General features: G+C 47.2%; 1 protein-coding gene across 1 annotated transcript in view; it reads left to right on the top strand.

Annotated features, from left to right (window-relative positions):
- Window positions 1-2,049: 2,049 nt before the first annotated feature.
- The window catches only part of LOC146772547 (solute carrier family 12 member 2-like), a 133,840-nt gene continuing 116,831 nt past the window's right edge, over window positions 2,050-19,058 (top strand). The window contains exon 1 of the mRNA XM_085636755.1: window positions 2,050-5,209. Within this exon, the coding sequence (XP_085492881.1) occupies window positions 4,025-5,209 (1,185 nt within the window). The 5' untranslated portion in view covers window positions 2,050-4,024. The remainder of the gene's footprint in view (window positions 5,210-19,058) is intronic.

Raw genomic sequence — 19,058 nt, 5'->3', positions numbered from 1 at the left:
TGATCCACAGGGTAAGATGCTCCCTGTCCTCCATTCAATACAGCGAGGCTCCGCATTTCATCCTTCCTGATCCACATACTGTGATACTATATGACGTGGCTCTGTTTCTCATCCCAGTCTGTAGAAGAAGGTACTGTCTGAACTCTGACACGATATCACATGTCTCCGCATCTCATCCTGATCTGTGCTCATCGACAGAGTAAGAGTCTCTGTCTTCTAATGCTATATGGCATGGCTCTTCATCTCATTTCTGATCTTTAGAGTAAGGTACTGTTTGCCTTCTGGCACTATATAACATGGACATCAGTGTAGCATTCCCCCCGAGGGGGATGTCCCCCAAGGCACCAAGTGGATCGTCACCCGAGGATTAAATTCTTTGAGAATCCTTTTTTAGAAAAAATGACAGTCATCCAATTTGAATTCCTCCATTTGATGTATTAATTATACTGTTGTCGCATGAATTAACTTCATGCATGCAGCATACAGGTCCCAGAATGCATTGCAATCATTGCTTTTGATCAATCATATTATTTTCCTCATTCTTGATCTTCCCTTAATCTTCCCAATGAGTTTCGGGCAAACTGCCCTGCAAGGAATTCAAGCTACATGCACGGAAGTTCCCGATTTCTACCCCCCTGATGAAGGGCAGCTTGCCCGAAATGCATTGGGAAGATTAAGGGAAGATCAAGAATGAGGAAAATAATATGATTGATCAAAAGCAATGATTTCAATGCATTCTGGGACCTGTATGCTTCATGCATGAAATTAATTCAAGCGACAACAGCATAATGAATACATCAAATGGATGAATTCAAATTGGATTACTGACATTTTTTCTTAAAAGGATTCTCAAAGAATTTAATCCTCGGGTGAGGATCCACCCGGTGCCTTGAGGGACATCCCCCTTGGGGGGAATGCTACATTGATGTCCGTTACGTTCTGGTCCAGAGAGCGATACCCCAGGAGCACCTTTCATCTTACATCAAGAAGAAGAATATTTTGAATATTTGTAAAACAGTTGTGCATGGGCTACAACTACCCTTTGACTATATAACATGGCTCTGCCTTTCATCCTGATCCACGGAATAAGGTCCTGGCTGTCGTTTGACTCTTTAGAGCTGCTCTGCATCTCAGCCTGTTCCCCAGAGAAGGAACCTGTCTGTCCTGTGACCCTATACAGCAAGGGCTCGCATCTTCTCTTTGCAGTTATCTGACGCCTCTCCTGGAAGTGTCCGCTGCCTTTTCTCCTTCTCACTGTGATAAGGTGAGATGCTGACCCACCTCTCCTCTTCCGCTCCACATCCGCCTTCCTTTTCATTCACTGATGTCCTCCTGCTTGCCTGTTTTCCCTCCACCTCTCTCTAGTCTTTCACTCCTTCTCCCCCACCTTTACCCCCTTTGTTTAATGCTTCGCCCATTACTGGTCGCCTCCTTCAGCTAAGCATCACCTACTATCTCATCTTTACTCTTGCGTCCCTTCATCCTCTCCCCTTCCAGTCCGTGATCCCTCCCCTCTCTCTTTCTTCTCTACACTGGCTCCTCTTTTCTTCATTTTCTTGGCAGAATACACAATTCTTTCCCGCCTCCATCGCTGGTTCACCTCTCCTACGATTTCACTCTTTCAAGAAATGCTATTTTCTCTTCCTCGGTTCGTTTCTCCTCCTCATTTGTGTTCCCTTCCTCCTCCCACACTTCACTTCACTTCACTTCACTTCTCCTCTCTCCTCTCCTCTCCTCTCCTTCATCACTAGCTCATTTTCCTGTATTAACTCCTTTCTTTCACCCTTCTCTTCTTCTTCCATCTTCTCTCCACCCCGCCCCTTTCCTCCTCCGGTCCACCAAGCCCCAGCAGCACTCATACACCTGTAAGCAGCGAATGACGTTCCCTCCTGCCTCCGACAAGCGGGTGCCCTGTCGGCCTGGCCTTTCATTGGCCAGCGGCTCCGTTGATCAGGGTGGGCGGGACTTGATGGGAAAGTGGTGCTGAAGCTGCAGCCGAGGCAGAGATCGGACGGCGCAGCTCAGTACGGAGTAGGCGGAGGGTACGGGACAGCGGGCTGTGGTACCGAGAGCGGCCCTGGGCACCACCACAGCCCCGCGCCGGACTTCACAGGGCAGTGTTGACCAACAACTGGACGAGGGCACCAGGGGCGCGGCATCTCTTCATCGAACCCCGACAAAGGGGCAGCAGCACCGCCTCCGCCCTGAGCAGTGCCCAGAGGAGCACCGACAGACACCTGGAGTAGGACTTACAGACCCCGGGGGAGCACTGACCCACCCCCGAGGAACACTGACAGACCCATGCAGGAGCACTGCCACACTCTGGAGGAGCACGGACACACCCCTGGAGGAGCACTGAATCACCCGTGGAGGAGTACTGACCCACCCCTGGAGGAGCACTAACCCACTTTGGAAGAGCCCTGACAGACCCCTGGAGGAGCACTGACCTGCCCAGGAGGAACACTGACCCACCCCGGAGGAGCACTGACACTCTGGAGGAGCACTGACCCACCCCGGAGGAGCACTGACACTCTGGAGGAGCACTGGCACACCCCAGAGGAGCCCTGACCCACTTTGGAAGAGCCCTGACAGACCCCTGGAGGAGCACTGACCTGCCCAGGAGGAACACTGACCCACCCCGGAGGAGCACTGACACTCTGGAGGAGCACTGACCCACCCCGGAGGAGCACTGACACTCTGGAGGAGCACTGGCACACCCCGGAGGAGCACTGACCCACCCCAGAGTAGCACTGACCCACCCCTGGATGTGCACTGACCCACCCCTGGAGGAGCACTGACTCACCCCAGAGGAGCACCGACCCACCCCGGAGGAGCACTGACCCACCCCTGGAGGAGCACTGACCCACCGTGGAGGAGCACTGACCCACCCCTGGAGGAGCGCTGACCCACCGTGGAGGAGCAATGACCCACCCCTGGAGGAGCACTGACCCACCGTGGAGGAGCACTGACCCACCCCTGGAGGAGCGCTGACCCACCCCTGGAGGAGCACTGACCCACCGTGGAGGAGCACTGACCCACCCCTGGAGGAGCGCTGACCCACCCCTGAAGGAGCACTCACCTGCCCAGGAGGAACACTGACCCACCCCGGAGGAGTACTGACCCACCCCGGAGGAGCACTGACCCACCGTGGAGGAGCGCTGACCCACCCCTGGAGGAGCACTGACCCACCCCTGGAGGAGCACTGACCCACCCCTGGAGGAGCACTGTCCCACCGTGGAGGAGCACTGACCCACCGTGGAGGAGCGCTGACCCACCGTGGAGGAGCACTGACCCACCCCTGGAGGAGCACTGACCCACCGTGGAGGAGCACTGACCCACCCCTGGAGGAGCGCTGACCCACCCCTGGAGGAGCACTGACCTGCCCAGGAGGAACACTGACCCACCCCGGAGGAGTACTGACCCACCCCGGAGGAGCACTGACCCACCGTGGAGGAGCGCTGACCCACCCCTGGAGGAGCACTGACTCGGGCTTTGGACTCCTATCCAGTCCCCTGCTGTGCCTGAAGCTCCAGAGCATCTCCTGGCACCGGGTAGTCCTGGCCGACTGTCCATCTCTGTCTTTGGGACCATCGAATACCCTCTTGACCTTACCCCAAAACCACGTGACCACTGAATGCCCCTCCTCGCCTTGGCACAGACTCATTGTTTTATAAACCCCAGCGGTGAGCAATTCCACCTCGCTCCCTTACGAGACCACTTCCGGTTCTGGGGGCAGTGCCTGAACATTCACAGTACGAGTCTGTCCTCGCCAGCAGTATGGAGCCCAGGTAAACTTCCGGCAACCAGCAGAGTGAGGTGGAAGGGCAGCTGCCAGTGCCCGTGGAAGGTGGGTCTCAGGAGCAGGGGCATCTGGTGGCTTCTGGGAGACCAGACTTGGTGAAAAGCATCTTTTAGAGACACAGCATGATGCACGGGGACGAGGACCTCTGCTGGTGAAACGAGGGAGCGCACTTGGACAAAACTGCTAAAAGTGAGGCGGTGTGGACCACTGCAACTGTCTGAGATGGAGCCATCGGCTGGACCACTGAGGACCAATCCTGGGCCGCAGGAGGACGGCAGCATCCTCCAGGAAGGACCTGGGAAGGAGCGTGTGGATGCCACGCGGAGGCAAGGGCCTCTGGCTGGGGTGGGATACAGGAGCTTGGGGCAAGAACCTCTGTCAGGGATGTGGCAGGGTAGCCAAGGGCATAAGTTGGAAACACCTATTAATACAGTGGACCACAAGCCTGGAGTAGAGGCAGGGGGTGGCGTGTTGGTACAAGAACCCCTGGCAGGGGTGGGGCGAGCCCTACTGGGTCAAGTGGCTGATGTGGAAGCAGAAGATGATGTAATGAGAAGAGGACATGTGAGGGCAGCAAAGTATGGTGGACTGTGGCCTGAGCCTGGGATACAGCCACGGGGTGGTGTACCCACGGAGGAGGTGAGGAAAACTGTACCACAGCTAGGGACTGTGGTTGTGGTGGAGAGTCACCCACAGCGGAATACACCTGCGGAAAAAGCAGGTGGTGAACCACAGGGCAGAGGGGCCGAAGTTGATGTAGGTGTGGTAGTGCGAGGGTCTGTGGTGGAAGCAAGGGTTGGCAGACCGAGGGAAGTGTCTGGATTGAATCATGAACTTGGAACGCGGGCCCATGTTGTGGAGGTGGAGAATGACATACATGAGAAAGACCCAGTCGTGAAGTCAGGGGATGGGACCCTGAGATGGCAGCCGGTGGTGGCGGCAGGCGGCTTGTTGAGGCAAGAGTCTGTGGCGGAAAGAGAAGGTTGCATGCTAGGGAATGGACCAATCGTAGAAGCAGTAGAGGGCATAATGAGAAGAGGGCATGTAGGGGAGGGCGAAGACGGCATCCCACAGATGGGTCCAACGGTGGCCACCTGGGATGGCGCACTCGGGCACGGCTCAGGTACGGAGCTGGAAGGTGGTCCAGTGGGCCGAGTCCAAGCCGCCAAGGTGGAATCTAAGGGTCGGTTCCGCGTGAACTTTGTTGACTCCGGGAGCACAAGTGCAGAGAGCATGGCTAAGACGGAGAGTGAAGGCAGCCTTGGGCCAAGCAACACCTTCTACATGAGGACTTTTGGCCACAACACCATGGACGCCGTGCCAAGGATAGACCACTACAGGAACACCATGTCCGGTATCGGGGCCAAGATGGCGCGACCCAGCCTTGCAGAGCTGCACAACGAGCAGGTGAGTACACCCAACTTACAGCACATTGCGCACCTTGACTATCTTGGACCAGTTGCATAATGCATTCATTGTTGCCTCACTTTCACCGAGATCTACACCACAAAGTTTGATGATACCTATGCAAGCTCATGCATGTTGCTATGTATCTGTTATCGCAGCACATGCACACGGCAGTATGTCTCACATCACTCGATCCATGCTTCATGAAATGGCCTATCTGAAAATGGCTGTTGTGTGGAAGTTGGCCACATAAGGGTCCCACAAATGATGCCGCTGCCAAAGGGGTCATGTCTTAAGATGGGTGAACTTTGCACAGTGTCAGATGGCATAAGATATACATCCTGTTGTCTTATCATGCCACCGTATGCTTTTGCAATACTTCACATGACATGATATACACAACACAGTGGTCCATCACTCAAATGTGTTAGGAGATTTAGGGGTTTTGGATCTCCGGTCCATAGCACCTTGCTTGTGTAATAAATAAAAATTCATCTCACTAAGGATAGGTGCAATTTTGTTTTGCCCCAAACCTCGTTCTCTTGTATCACATGACATGATATCAATCAACCGATCAATCAGCATTTATAAAGCATGCTAATCACCCAATAGGGTATCCTGGCACTTTGGCCACTACAAGAGGATCACGCTACTCATTACGTCAGATCTCATTCAAGATCTAATTTTTTTCGGAATTATTTTTTTCTCTTTGATTTCTTTGGTCATAGGCACCAACACTAAGTGTCTGATTTTATGTAATTCCCGAGATGCCCACTATTACTTAGCACATGGTGAGATATTGTATGTCTAATGATTCCAGTGTATCTATGTGGCTTTGAATAAGGATCTATTAGTTTTCTACTTTTTCATATTTTTGATCACTCAAAGGTACACAAAGCTGGCCTTTGACTGTTCATTTTTCTGTTGCGATTTGCTTCTGTTGTGTGACCCCTTTCACCCAGGGTTAATGTGCTTCTCCATAAATCAGCCGAGCCTGTATTCTGGAAGATGAACCTTGGCTAATTCCATCAAGACCACTCTAGACGAATTCATACGCAATATCTACGCTCCATGTATATATGTGTCATTTGTATGGCGTAAACGTAGCCCAAAGGCAGTGGAGTACTGCACGGGGTCAAAGGCAGAGATACAGTCAGGGAGGCATTGGGAGGGGTTCAGCCACTGGAGTTGGATTGCTGCTTGGTCATGATGTAGAGTTCATTAAAGAGCAGCATCATCAGGTCTGTCCTGAATGGGAGCAGGGCTGTGGTGCTCCTGAAGCATGCTGGGATGTCCTTCTAGATACTGGGTGCATAAACCGAGAAGGCCTGGAGCCTCGCCTTTCCTTTCTCGCTTCTTTCTCTTTACTTGAAACACGTCCTGCATGTATGCGTTCCAAGAACCACCAGATCATGAGGGTTCATGTTTATAGTTGATTAAGCGGTGTTTAGACCTTTAAAATGTTTGAACAACCGACTGATTTTTTTTTTAATACTATTTAATAATATTGGAACATATGCACTTCATACTGTTTTTTATATGGTCTCATTGCAAAGATTTTAATTAATTGTGCAATAAAAAGTATCTATCTATCTATCTATCTATCTATCTATCTATCTATCTATCTATCTATCTATCTATCTATCTATCTATCTATCTATCTATCTATCTATCTATCTATCTATCTATCTATCTATCTATCTATCTATCTCCAGATACTGAGAGCTGGTCAGCTGGGCAGGCGGGAGCCAGTTGCGATGGCCATGTTGGTGATGCAGATTGTGTTGGCTATGGTGCTGTAGGGCAAGAGGGGATCGGTGGAGATCTGCCAGTGTGGAGTTGATGTGGTCACCTTACTCGATCCCCTTGTGAGGCATGCTGAAGCATGTGGGAATCTCTTTAGTGGGATCCGAGAGGAATCTGAGAGGCCGGGGAGCATGGTCTTGCCACCACCCCAATGCAAGAGCATGAAGGCTTGACAGTGGTCTGGGAGGAATGGTTACACCTTCTTTAGTAGACAGAACTGGGATTAGGTTGTCCTGGTTTCCTTAGGGATGTGTTTCTTGGGGTTGAGTTCATGTTCAAGGTTAACCCAAGTAATTTGACATTGGTTGAAAGTTGGGGTTCCAATCTATCCAGATTCAATTATATCCAGGTTTAGAATCTTGTTGTTCTTGGCAGATGGTACGAATTCCACCTTGGTGGGGTTGAAGTTCCGGTAGGCACTGGTTCACCCAGATCTGGATGAGATGCAAGCCGTGTTTAAGGTGTTAGATGCCTGGAATGGAGGAGAAATTTGAATGGAGTTACGTGCCAATAGCGTAGCGTTGAATTTTGATTAATTTATCGGTAATTCGAGACCTAAGGATCTCCATATAGATGTTGAAGATGATTGGGGACCAGGTGGGATTATGAAGACCTTTGCAGGTGATTGGGGTCTTCTAGGCCCTGAAGGTGCCCATGTGTATGAGCTGGTGAGAGTTGAATCCCATTAGGGACAATAAAGTATGGATAAGGACGGGATGGTCCTGAGAGGTCCAGCAATGCCAGAAGGCAGGAGGTCACCTTTGTCTACAGTAAGAGAAGGACCATCTGTGATTTGAATTGTAGCTCTCGCAGCGCTACGGTGGATTATGAAGCCGGATTGGTCGTCATGAAGAAGACATTTCCTATTGGCGTGATCATGGAGTTGAGTGTAGACGGTAATGATCTTACCGATGACCGGTAGGAGAATGATGGGCGGGTAGCTGGCGTTGCCATCAGGGTCTAGAGTGGGTTTCTTGAGCAGTGAGAGGATGATGCCCGTCTGTTTCATTGTATTGCCGGCAGGCATGCGTTATTATATTCAAACATGATATAGTATACCCCCGCTTCCTTGCCGGATTAATATCTAATATTCACACTCGACTAAATGCTGTCGGAAGGATGAAATGTGGTATCACTCTCATCTCATTCCTGTGATTCAGTAGGACTAGATTCTCCTTTGGAAACTGTCAGTAATTTATTATTACAGGTGCAACCTATACCCATTATTATAATTTATTAGTATTATTAATAGTTATAATACTAATAATAATATTGTTGTTGTTGGGGATGGTAGCATTTGCTTGTAATTCTTGCCTTCTTCTAGCGTTCATTGTTTATGTTGGTTTCATCCTGAATCAGCGCCTCCCTGCCTCACCTGGAGCACTGATGGAAAATAGAAAGATTACAACTCCTTGTCTCCAAGGTCAGGGAAGCTGTCCTCTTCTGCGGTAATAATAGCTTGTGGTTCCCCAGGGGGGTCAATTAACAGAAGGCGCTATATCCCGGCAACACATGCACTTATGTCAGCACTATGACTTGCAGAAGAAACTGATAAACTCTATCAGAGACTCTCTGAAGACATACACAGCACTTACTTCACCATATGTGTCGATGAATTACACACGGTGTGACTGTACATCATATATATCTCTGCTGCTTTAGCATCTGCAGCTGTAAAACAAGCATTGGAAGTGCTGATAGGTCTGGCTTATGAATGAAAGTGACTTTTGTGTCAGTGATGGGGTTAGGCACTCCAAAAGTCGTCATACATGCACTCAGGCACTCATCTTTGCACTCATGCATCCATTAATCCATCCACTGACTCATTTCTGCATTCATTCTCTGACACAGCCACAATAAAACAAACAAAAACTCAATAACATATGCAAGATAAATGAAAACAATGCAAGTAGAAAAAAGAACACCTGCTGCTGTCTAAACAAGGTGGGCATATGCTTAGAATAATGAGACGACTAAACATAGCAGTGGGTGTTCGTCTAGCAGAGGTGTTGTAAATATTATAGCATTCTTTTACAGTTCCATCATGGTCTTAAGCACTGCCTGGAGAGCTGCAGTCTCCTCTTAAGAAACATTAAAATAAAAAGAGAAGAATAAAAAATGGAGGTGGGACTAGAAAAGTAGAAAATTAAAAACTAAAGGACGGGCCAACCAGCCCTGACACTGAAGCGCACTCATTGTCAGGAGAATGTACACATTTGATCTGGTGCTTAATTTGTAAAAAAAAGGAAGTGCCAGGCCAAAGTCATGAGGTCACCACCCATAGCCCCTGCCAGTGCTGCCAATGACAGTACCTGCACAACTACTAACCATCACACTGCAACAAGTGTGACAATTCAGACTATTTAAGGCCTCAACAGCAATAAGAATGGCTTGGTAAGCAGGCTTTAGTACGTTTTAATATATGTTGAATTAATAAACCACTGTTGCCGTGCTCATCTCTACATTATACAAACAGCACCACCATGTGGCAGCTGTCATAAGTGACGGTGTTGACAACTAAGCACCAGTGCTGAGCACTGGAAACCACTGGCTTAAATTAAGCACCAATATAATCAGAAAATGCCATAATTCACAGGGCAAGAGAGGCCATGACTGATGTGGACAGCATAATTACCTCATGCAGTATGCCGGTCATGAATGAAAGCAGAGTGTACATGACACTCAGACTGGCCCAATGGCAGAAGAGAGCTGACACAAATGCCATCCTTTGTATGGTTATATATTTATATGTATGAATGTTTGCATTATTTATTCATTACACAATCATAGCAGACAGCTAAGAAGAGATTCTAGCAAGAAATAGTACAGTGTAACTCTTCTACCCCAAAGGTTTGTGAGAGCTGGATGTCAACACCAAAATTCTTCCCCACAAAGGCAATCGGGGACATTTCATGTAACAAAATACCTCTCTGTAGGCTTTAATACAGAAAAATACCAATCCCCCATTGAATGCCTATTGACTTTAACATATGCTTTTCACAATCAATATGTCAGGCCTACTATGCTTAACTAACCTTTCATAATGCGCAGATCAGACCTATGACATTGAAAATATTTTCCCTAGTGAACCAGTCAGGCCAACTGGCTCATTACTGCTTCAGAGCATTTTATGAAATATTGTGTTTACTGTTGGGGGCGGTGTTATTGCATGCTGCTTGTTGAGGGAAGGGAGAGCATTATTGCTTCCACTGCCTTACAAAGTTCGCAGTCATTGTACTATCTAAGGAGAAGTGGTGTGGTGTGATCTTGGGTCATTGTTGCTTCTACTCCCCAATGGAGGGACGGGCTCATTACTACTCCTACTAGTACTGTCCGTTGGGGATGCTAATACTATCCTGTATGAAAGAGCTTGTGGCCCTTTTACTGGGTCATCTTGCGCCTGCATTTTATTCCACTGGCAGTTAAGCCCCCCCTTACTCATTCTTACTTGTATGTTTGACAACTTTGAAAAGTTCCTGAAAGCAATGAAGTTTCAAAAAAAGGGGCCTGAAAAATCTCAAAAGCAGATTTAAAGAAAATTAACACCAAACATACATTTGCTAGGAGTGATCACCTCATAATATTTAGTGAGTAAGAATCTTCTTTATATAAGCGCATATTGCAAAAAACACATATGTCACACCTTCACCAAATTGTTCACTTCAGTCAACACAATGATAATGGTATTGCATATTTTGAGTGCATGTTATCCAATTGGTCTGGCATTTTCCATTTGGTTTTCCAAAACCTGCTGCCACTTACACAATAGGTAATTGTCATTTATACAATTTCTCGGAAATGTTTTCAAGACACCTCTTTTTCCATGTTAGTCCATTTCTGTCCAAAGGATGTTGAATGTCCATGGACAGAACTACTAAGTAGTCCTGGGCGACATGTTATCGGTGCCGGAGTAATTTTATGTCACTCTTTTGACGCAAAATGATTGAAAATTACGTGAGCATGCCCGCTCACGTAATTATGGGTAGCATGGCCCAAAAACCTACCTCAGGAGCACAGGAACACTGAACGTGGCGAGCGCTCGTGTCTAGTATCTGCTGCTGTTTGTGTTCTATTGCATTTTTGTGCAATTTTCTTAGTTGAAAATTGTATCCTCAGGTCCATTTTGGACGCGAGTGTGTATCTTTCAGTAAGAAAATAGCGCTAAATGCTGGGTTACACCACTTGTGTGATCAAGCATAATCTCACATAATGTAGCTATCATTTTGCATATTTACGCTAGAACGAATTACGTAAGTTACACCCACCACTACTACTAAGGCATAAGAGTGTTTGTTGTCTATGTGAGATGAAGGCTGACATTGCATTACACTCGCTTTGCTTCGCTGGTCGACATTTACTGACTCCTAAAATGGTATTGCGAATCGGGATATGATGTATCCGTCTTCATAAAACTCCAGTATGATTAAAAACATTGAAAATGTCTAATCCCTGATCTGGAGTGGTAGTACCTTTACAAAAGGGAAAGGTCTAATGAAGAAATTAAGGTAGGCAGTGCACGAGGGGGATTTATTTTCAAAGAAACTTTTTAAAACAAGTAAACTTACTATTAAACATAGTCCTGCTTCCTTTAAGTGTGGCATTAAAAAAGTTTACTTATATTTAAATATGATAGTAGACATGGTGGTTTGTTGACCCCAGCAGGCCACCATCCCGGTGATGCCATTCAACCGGAGTAAGTTATGATTTGTTACCTACTTCAATAATATTCATGAGGTAGATCTGATGCGGGCCACTCCAATTGGTAATTTCTTTATCAGATCTATTAGTGCATAGGCCAGCTCGCAAAATTCAACACTGGTCACAAAAATGCTGGTTGCAATGTGCCACAAGTATTTTGCGACCAGTATTTTGTATCAGGCCTAGTGTACTACAGCATGAACGCGACATGTTTTACAAACAGCCCAACACAAAATCAGTAAAGGTTTCTACATTCCCTCTCTTTGAAATCCCGTTGCCCTGGGTAACAGTCTCTTTCGAGTAATCTCATTGGCATTCAGGGTTTCTGGTCATGCAGAGTGGTTTATCTAAATCTCTTTTCAGATTCCGTTCCATGTGGTGTAGACCCCTGTTGCCTTCCTGTTATGCATCATAATTATTTCACATTAGTGGTTCAGGGACAAGGGGATGAGCCCCGCTGTCATAAGAACAAAGCACTACTGAAGATGCCAGGAGTGGATGTTAAGTTTTGTAAATTGTTAAGTCACATTATTCCAGGCTAATGAGTTGTCAAACCTGAGCTTCTTTCATGCTGCATCGAGTTATCATTTTAGCATGACTTATGTGGATTTATTTTTCCCCATGAGTGGCTCTGGAAGGAAGCCATTGTGCCAGTGCATCGACCCACACTAAAAGGCAGACAAGGCCCATGCAAAATACATGCTTTAAGCTTCATTAGTCCAAGATGCCTCCTGCTACAGACACTGTCAATCAATCAACCAATCAGGATGTATAAAGCGCAGCTAATCACCCAATAGGATACCCAGGTCCTAGAGTTTCTTCTATTTAGGTAATATGTTTCCTATCCAAGCAAGCTCGGCACTTTGCACTTTCTGCATTCCGAGCAGGGGCGTAGCTTCAGGGGGTAGTGCTAGGGGTGATACGACCCTCCTTATAAATGTATTTTCTGCTAAATAGTTGGGTACAGATGCTTTCAGGCGGATATGGTGAGGTGTCTTGTGGATTTCAGCAGGAATGTTTGCACACACACAGGCAAAAACCGCACACACTCTCTCCCTCTCTGTTTTGAAAGTCTTCAACAATGTTGGTTATTTTACAAAAGAATGTGTTTTCTCTCACTTAGTGCCCTTACCAATCCACATTCGTCTCCCTGTCCACCAGGGCCGGACTGGCCGTAGCGGGCACCGGGCAATCCCCCGGTGGGCCGCACAGGTGGGGGCCGGTTTTGGGCCCCTGGAGGCCGTTTTTGTTACAGGGCCGTTTTTGCAGCGTAGCTGCAAAATCGGCCCTGTAACAAAATCGGCCGAAAATCCCCGCGGGAGGGGGTGGGCGGCCGAGCACTTTGCCAGGGCGGGTGTTGGTTCCCAGTCCGGCCCTGCTGTCCACTGCCCCTTTAGCCCCCTCTCATGCACCCGGCTTGTCGTATAATGTATTTTAACATTATATGCCAGCATCATTGTTGGAAAATCTGAAGCTCACCCCCCTAATCTTACTGACAAAGGTACAACCCTGATTCTGAGTGTCCATGAAAGATTTCACCTACTTTCCAAATGTTAGCTCTTGGTTACCACTGCTACCTCCATAATTCATGAGTGCCAACCCTGTGCTTGAAGCAAACTGAGTAATGATCTTTTCAACCTATGGATAGACACTTTGATGAAACTCTTTTGTGGCAGCAAACCCTGTGATTTGCCATATCACAGGGTTTGCGATTGAAAGAGAGTATCTTGTAATGTACTAAAACCACCAGCCCCTCAAGTTTTTCAACATATAAAATCCTTCTGAATCACATTTCGTAAGGAACTGTTTGGGGGTCTTCCCAATTGTGAGCTGTTATGAAATGTATCATTGCTGAGCAACCAACATATTGGCCGCAAATTATTGATTAGTTACCGACCCCCAAGGTGGGGTAGTAAGTGATTAAAAAAGGGCAGCTTCTGATGTAGGAATTGTGAAATGTGTCAGGCATCAGGAAAAGATACCGCAAACTGGGGCGGGTCCTGGTCTTGGCTTTGGGAATTTCGATTATTACAGATGTTTTTAACTCATGATTTATTTGTTGGGTTTTTCAACATTTTATCCATTCGCCTTATGAAATTAAATGTGTTTGTAATATGTTTGTATTGTTCTTTTATGGCTTTTCTAAGCCGAATAAAATGTTATGACTGTGTCAGGCCGTCTATGTGCGGGCGGGGGGTGCGTCGTTGGGCATTAGTCCTGGAACATAAGTCTACTGCCCTTCACAGTCCTCATCCCTGCATTTGCAGCCTTTAGAGAGGGCACCAAAATGTGACCTACCTCATTAATATTCATGAGACCTGCTCTGAAGAGCTTCACTCGCATGGTACAAGCTGATGGCAGCCATACTGGCAGCCCCTCACTCTTTTGCTACTCTTTGCTGTACCAACTTCCTGTGCTCCCAACTGCCTGGCAACTACGACCAGGTGCTACCGTCTCCTCCTTTCTGGTACCCAGTTTCAGAATGCCTCAATCTGCATCTCTCTCTAATTCTTGCCTGCTGCCCTCTTTATAGAGTAGGGGTACAGATAGCTTTAGTCTCCTGTGAGTCCATTCTGCAGATACAGACAGTGCCGGCTGGGGCCATTTATAAGTGGTAGGGCCACATGTTTCTCCTGTGTCACTTAAAGAATGAATGGAATGTAAACTATTATGACCTCTTTGCATTCCATTCATCCTTGGATTGACAGAAAAGGAACGCATACTTAAATTCAGTGTTGTGGTTTTACCTACCTTTCATCAAGATTTCGATCCCGCTCCTCTGATCACCCTGTGAGTATTGCTGGTAACCTGGCTGTGGAACTTTGCCTATGTCGACCCAGCCTAGCCCAGCCCATTTCAACGCTGCTCTCTAAAATACAGATTATTAGACTCTGATTGAAGTGTATGAGAGCAGTGCTGGGATTGGATTGAGCCGGGCAACCCATCGCTCCGTCGAAGACCAGAGACCTGCCGTCTCTGTCCTGCATGCTCTGCAACAGTGCGGGATCAGAGGCCTTTAAAGTGTGCATGTCAGATTAGACTCACCAGGGCTTTTGTCCAGCCTGACATGCGCACTTTTAATATACGGCAGTCCTTCGATCTACATTACGAAAATAAGACCATGTATCCTCATCCTGCACTACGCAACGCCAGCCGCTGGTGCCGCTGTATAGTTTAAAAATGTTTTTACTGTTTGGCTCTTAAGTGGCGGGGCAACACTCATGTGCCACTATGAATGAGCCGCCGCTGGATACAGAACCACAGCATATGGCAGATGTTTACAATAAGCCATGGAAACATCGTGTTATGGCTGAAGGGTTGTAGAAACATTTAGCATGCACCAAATGATTATGCCTGCTTCACATTATGGCATACATGGAACAACTGCTCCTCCGGGTGCCCGTTCTCTGCTTTGTAGGCAATATAGGCTTGTTGGATTTTTGAATGTTTGTGTTGTTTTTGCCACCAACGCCATAATGTGCCAGCATCACAAATGATGTTTGTTTGTTATCTTCTTTATTCTGCCTCACCCTGCTGTACGTTGCCTAGCAACACCTTTTCCACAGGAAGCCTCTGCCCTTTTCTGCCTTCTCTGGGGTGTTTTGGTGGCAAGAGTTGATCTTTCTCCTCTTCCTCATTCCCCACCTATCATCCTGTCACCCACGTCACCAGCACCGGCCGCGTGGAGTGCCCGATCCGCGCCCCGTACACCTGGCTGCTGTGCTTTTTCAGCAATAAGTGGGTGTATATATTCTATTCCTCCGTCCTACTCTGCTCCTCACAACCCACACTATCCACACAGATTGTCCATACTCCCTCCTGCACTACACACACACAAAGAGTGTGCTGTTATTTATTTTGGGGTTCTCTTTTTGGCCCCCCACAACTCCCTGTGGTCCACACCGTCTCTTATGTCATTGCATCCTGTGTCACTCTGTAATCCAGAGCTCTCACTTGGGTCAAGGCACTGACAGATGCTGTGGTTATTTCTATTTTATGACCTACTTTCTGCATTGATTGTTCCAAGTAGAAGAGGCTGCTATAATCTTGTCCAGGGTCCATTTGCTGTTTGAGTTCTTTTCACTCCAAATGTAAACTCACAACCCCCGGGCCCCAGGCAAGGCCTCCGCAGAGACCTCCAGTCTAGAGTCCCCAGAAGGGATCTCACCCGCTGTTGCACACGCTCTAAGAGTGACACTGTGCTCCAAGGCGTTCAACTCACGCTCATTGAGTGACATTGTGCTCCTATTGGTAAACCTCCCAGCCAATGAGTGCGCATACTCAGAGGGCATCAGATCCCCATCCAATGGAGAGACAGTACACCAGACTGTGAGACATACATCCAACAAGCGCGTCTGTATTTGCACCAGTGCAAACCTTGCGTAACACGGCTGATGGATTACGGTGCATACAGAAATCTTGTGATGGCTCAGATAGTTATTGGCTTTATTTGGATTTTTCCTTGTTAAAACATATTTCAAGATAAATGTGTTTATTTATTTATTTGAGAGTTTTATATAGCGTTTCAAATGATTGGTGCCCATGGTATGTTCACGAACGACTGATCTATGCTAGAGATACAGGTTTTACCGGTTACAGCAATGTACATGCAGGGAATCTAACTGAAAACACTTCCCAGGGTAAGCATCTGGTTTGAACAACTGGCACAGAACAGAGCCTCCTGGACCTGCATTGGGTGCCCCTGAGTCAAAGGAAGGCTGTTTGCAGTTCTAAGTTATTCATCATTCGGGGCGTGTTGGTGTCTCCTTGTGACGTCACTCTCTCGCTGTGTTGTGTTATGGCCCCCCCTAACCCTTTGCGATGGACCTTCAACTCCAGGGTTCAATGATATAAAACAAGACCCAGAGTGCCACATGCTCTTGGCTAAAAATCAAGGTTGCCCGAAGGCGTCATCCATGACGTGGGCCGACTGGCCATTAACGAGTGATGTGTTGTTTGTAAATCATTTTAGCGATGTTACCACCGAACAGCGAGGAGTCGCGTGTGCGTCTACGCTTCATGCCCATCCCTGAGGAAGAGATTTCCACTGGTGCTCTAATTCACTCTGCTTGCGCCAGGAGGAAACCTGACACACTGGGAGTAAGATTCATTCTCACATGGAGAGGCACACGTTGCTGTTCCATATTAATGGGAGTTTTGCTAGTCCCTTAGGTGAGGTCTTGTTTTGGAATAATTAATACTCCTGGGACTGCTGCTGGTGTGGCAGCAGCTAATTAGAGGGACATCTGCTGTGACAGAGTCATTGTAAACTGTGTTATCCACTGATATTAACCGCTTACAGCGCTTATATCACGAAATACACCATCTCTTGGCGCTGCTCGGCACTCTGACCTAGATAAGTTTATTTCTGAGCATATCATCATGTTCAAAACATCAAGAATGAGGAATTATCATAACTGAGACACCTGTACCAATAATGCCTAGCTACCTCTAGACTATTAACAGCATCCAAGTAATAGCTAGCGCCAAGACACCCATGGGTATTTTTGCACTTCATAAGTTATTTTTGCATAATCTAACATAATCGTGCGGCTTAGCACACAGCCAACCGAAATACAGCGAACTACTACTAGAAACTAACGCTGGGCTCCAGGGAGTAAGGTATTCGCCATATAAAAAGTGGTTCAAGGCCAAGTCAGGGAGGGTAAGCGCTATAACTAGTCACAATGCAATACAAAACAATACAGTGTAGATGCTATTGGCAACCTGTCTTTGGTTGGCAAGACAGCGGCCATGTTGGAATTCTGTACACTTGGTTTTGTGAAGCGCTAGGCTCCACAATCTCAAAGCGCTATATAGTGGCTTCAAAGATGAAAGTGCATATCTTGTGCACAGAAACTATTAGTGCAGTCATTACACTGCCTTTGGAAATTGACCCAGTCTAGCCCTCCCTAGCCACTGCAGACACTTCCATTATCTTTTCTCGCAGCCACCATTGGTTGTTCGAGATGGGAGGCGGGTCTAACAATTTTCTTTTGTTTTCAACGACTTGATTTTAACAAGGACCCAATGTTCCACCTATTCGACCACATTCGGGGAAACCCATCAGACTCGTCCTTGCATTTTCATGGAAACTGGATTTAAAAGCCCTTAATCACTCCATTAGCACATCCAAGAAAACAACAAAAAAAACAGCAGGAAACAAAAGTAAGTATTTTCTTATGAGGCTGCACATTAGTAAAGCTCATTACCAGGGACGAGAGGAATCTCAGGTACAAGTCTGACTCCCAAGGCCACATCAGGCCGGATCATGCAATATTTATTGGCCTTGATGGACGTAATGCAGACAGTCATGAATAACTTGCACAAAAGGTTATCTTGAAATCGCCCTAATGGAGCAGTACATTTCGCATAAGTGGCAGCCATCAAGTTGTGTTTCTTTTTCCAAGAATTGCTCTGTACAAGGCTCACCAGGGAAGGGAAATCGTCACAGTCATAAGAATCCAGAATTGTAGCAATGCATATAGCTCTCTCTATAGAACTGCTGCTTAAAGATATGTTTGGATGGGACGTTTTCTTCTTTAAAGTTACCCTCTTGCTTTGCTGGAACCTCCGGCCCTATGGGTGAAATGTGTTGCACCCTCGTGAATCCTGCCCTGAACCAGAGGCAGACATTCGAGGGTGAAATTAACACTGGGTCACGAATTTCGCTCCGCTGGCGGAGCTTGCTGATTTGTGCATACTCCGCGTTCCGCGGAGAACGTGAAGTCTGCAAAAACTTCTGACTCCGCAGCGAAGCGAAGTACAGCATCGGACCCTCCTCCCTCCCACTCCCCGCAATAAATATTTTTAAATAAAAATTACAATTAAAGTAAAATAAAAGCCCACTTACCTTTATCGCGGCGTCTCTGGTGTGTCCTCCTCCTCCTCACCGTAACCCGCTACGTCATGCGCAGTCCTACCATGACGTACATCTGACGTAGGGGATTACGGCGAGGAGGATGGCACCCCGGAGACACCGCGATAAAGGTCAGTGGGCTTTTATTTCACTTTAAGTGTAATTTTTATTTTAAAATATTTAATTGAGGGGGGGAGGATGAGCGGAGCGGAGCTCCACAGAGTTTTTGCCCAACTCCGTGGAACTCCGCAGAGAGCAACTCCGCCTGCTCCGCCCGGGCCTAGGTGAAATACCATACTCTACTCTATTAAAGTGTCTTTGTAATTTGCAATGTCAACACTGCGATTCCTTGCGCATTGCAATAAAAAATGATTTGCAATAAGTAATTCCTCTCTTCTTTGGGGGTGTATTCAAGGTGTGTTACAGCTACTGCTGCTACAGAGCATCAAATGGTCATGTGCTGTGTCCTTGTCAGTCTGTCTGTAA

The sequence above is a fragment of the Triturus cristatus genome, chromosome 12, assembly GCF_964204655.1.
Source record: "Triturus cristatus chromosome 12, aTriCri1.1, whole genome shotgun sequence".
NCBI classification, from domain to species: Eukaryota; Metazoa; Chordata; class Amphibia; order Caudata; family Salamandridae; genus Triturus; species Triturus cristatus.
This window is presented reverse-complemented; position numbering and strand designations above follow the sequence as displayed.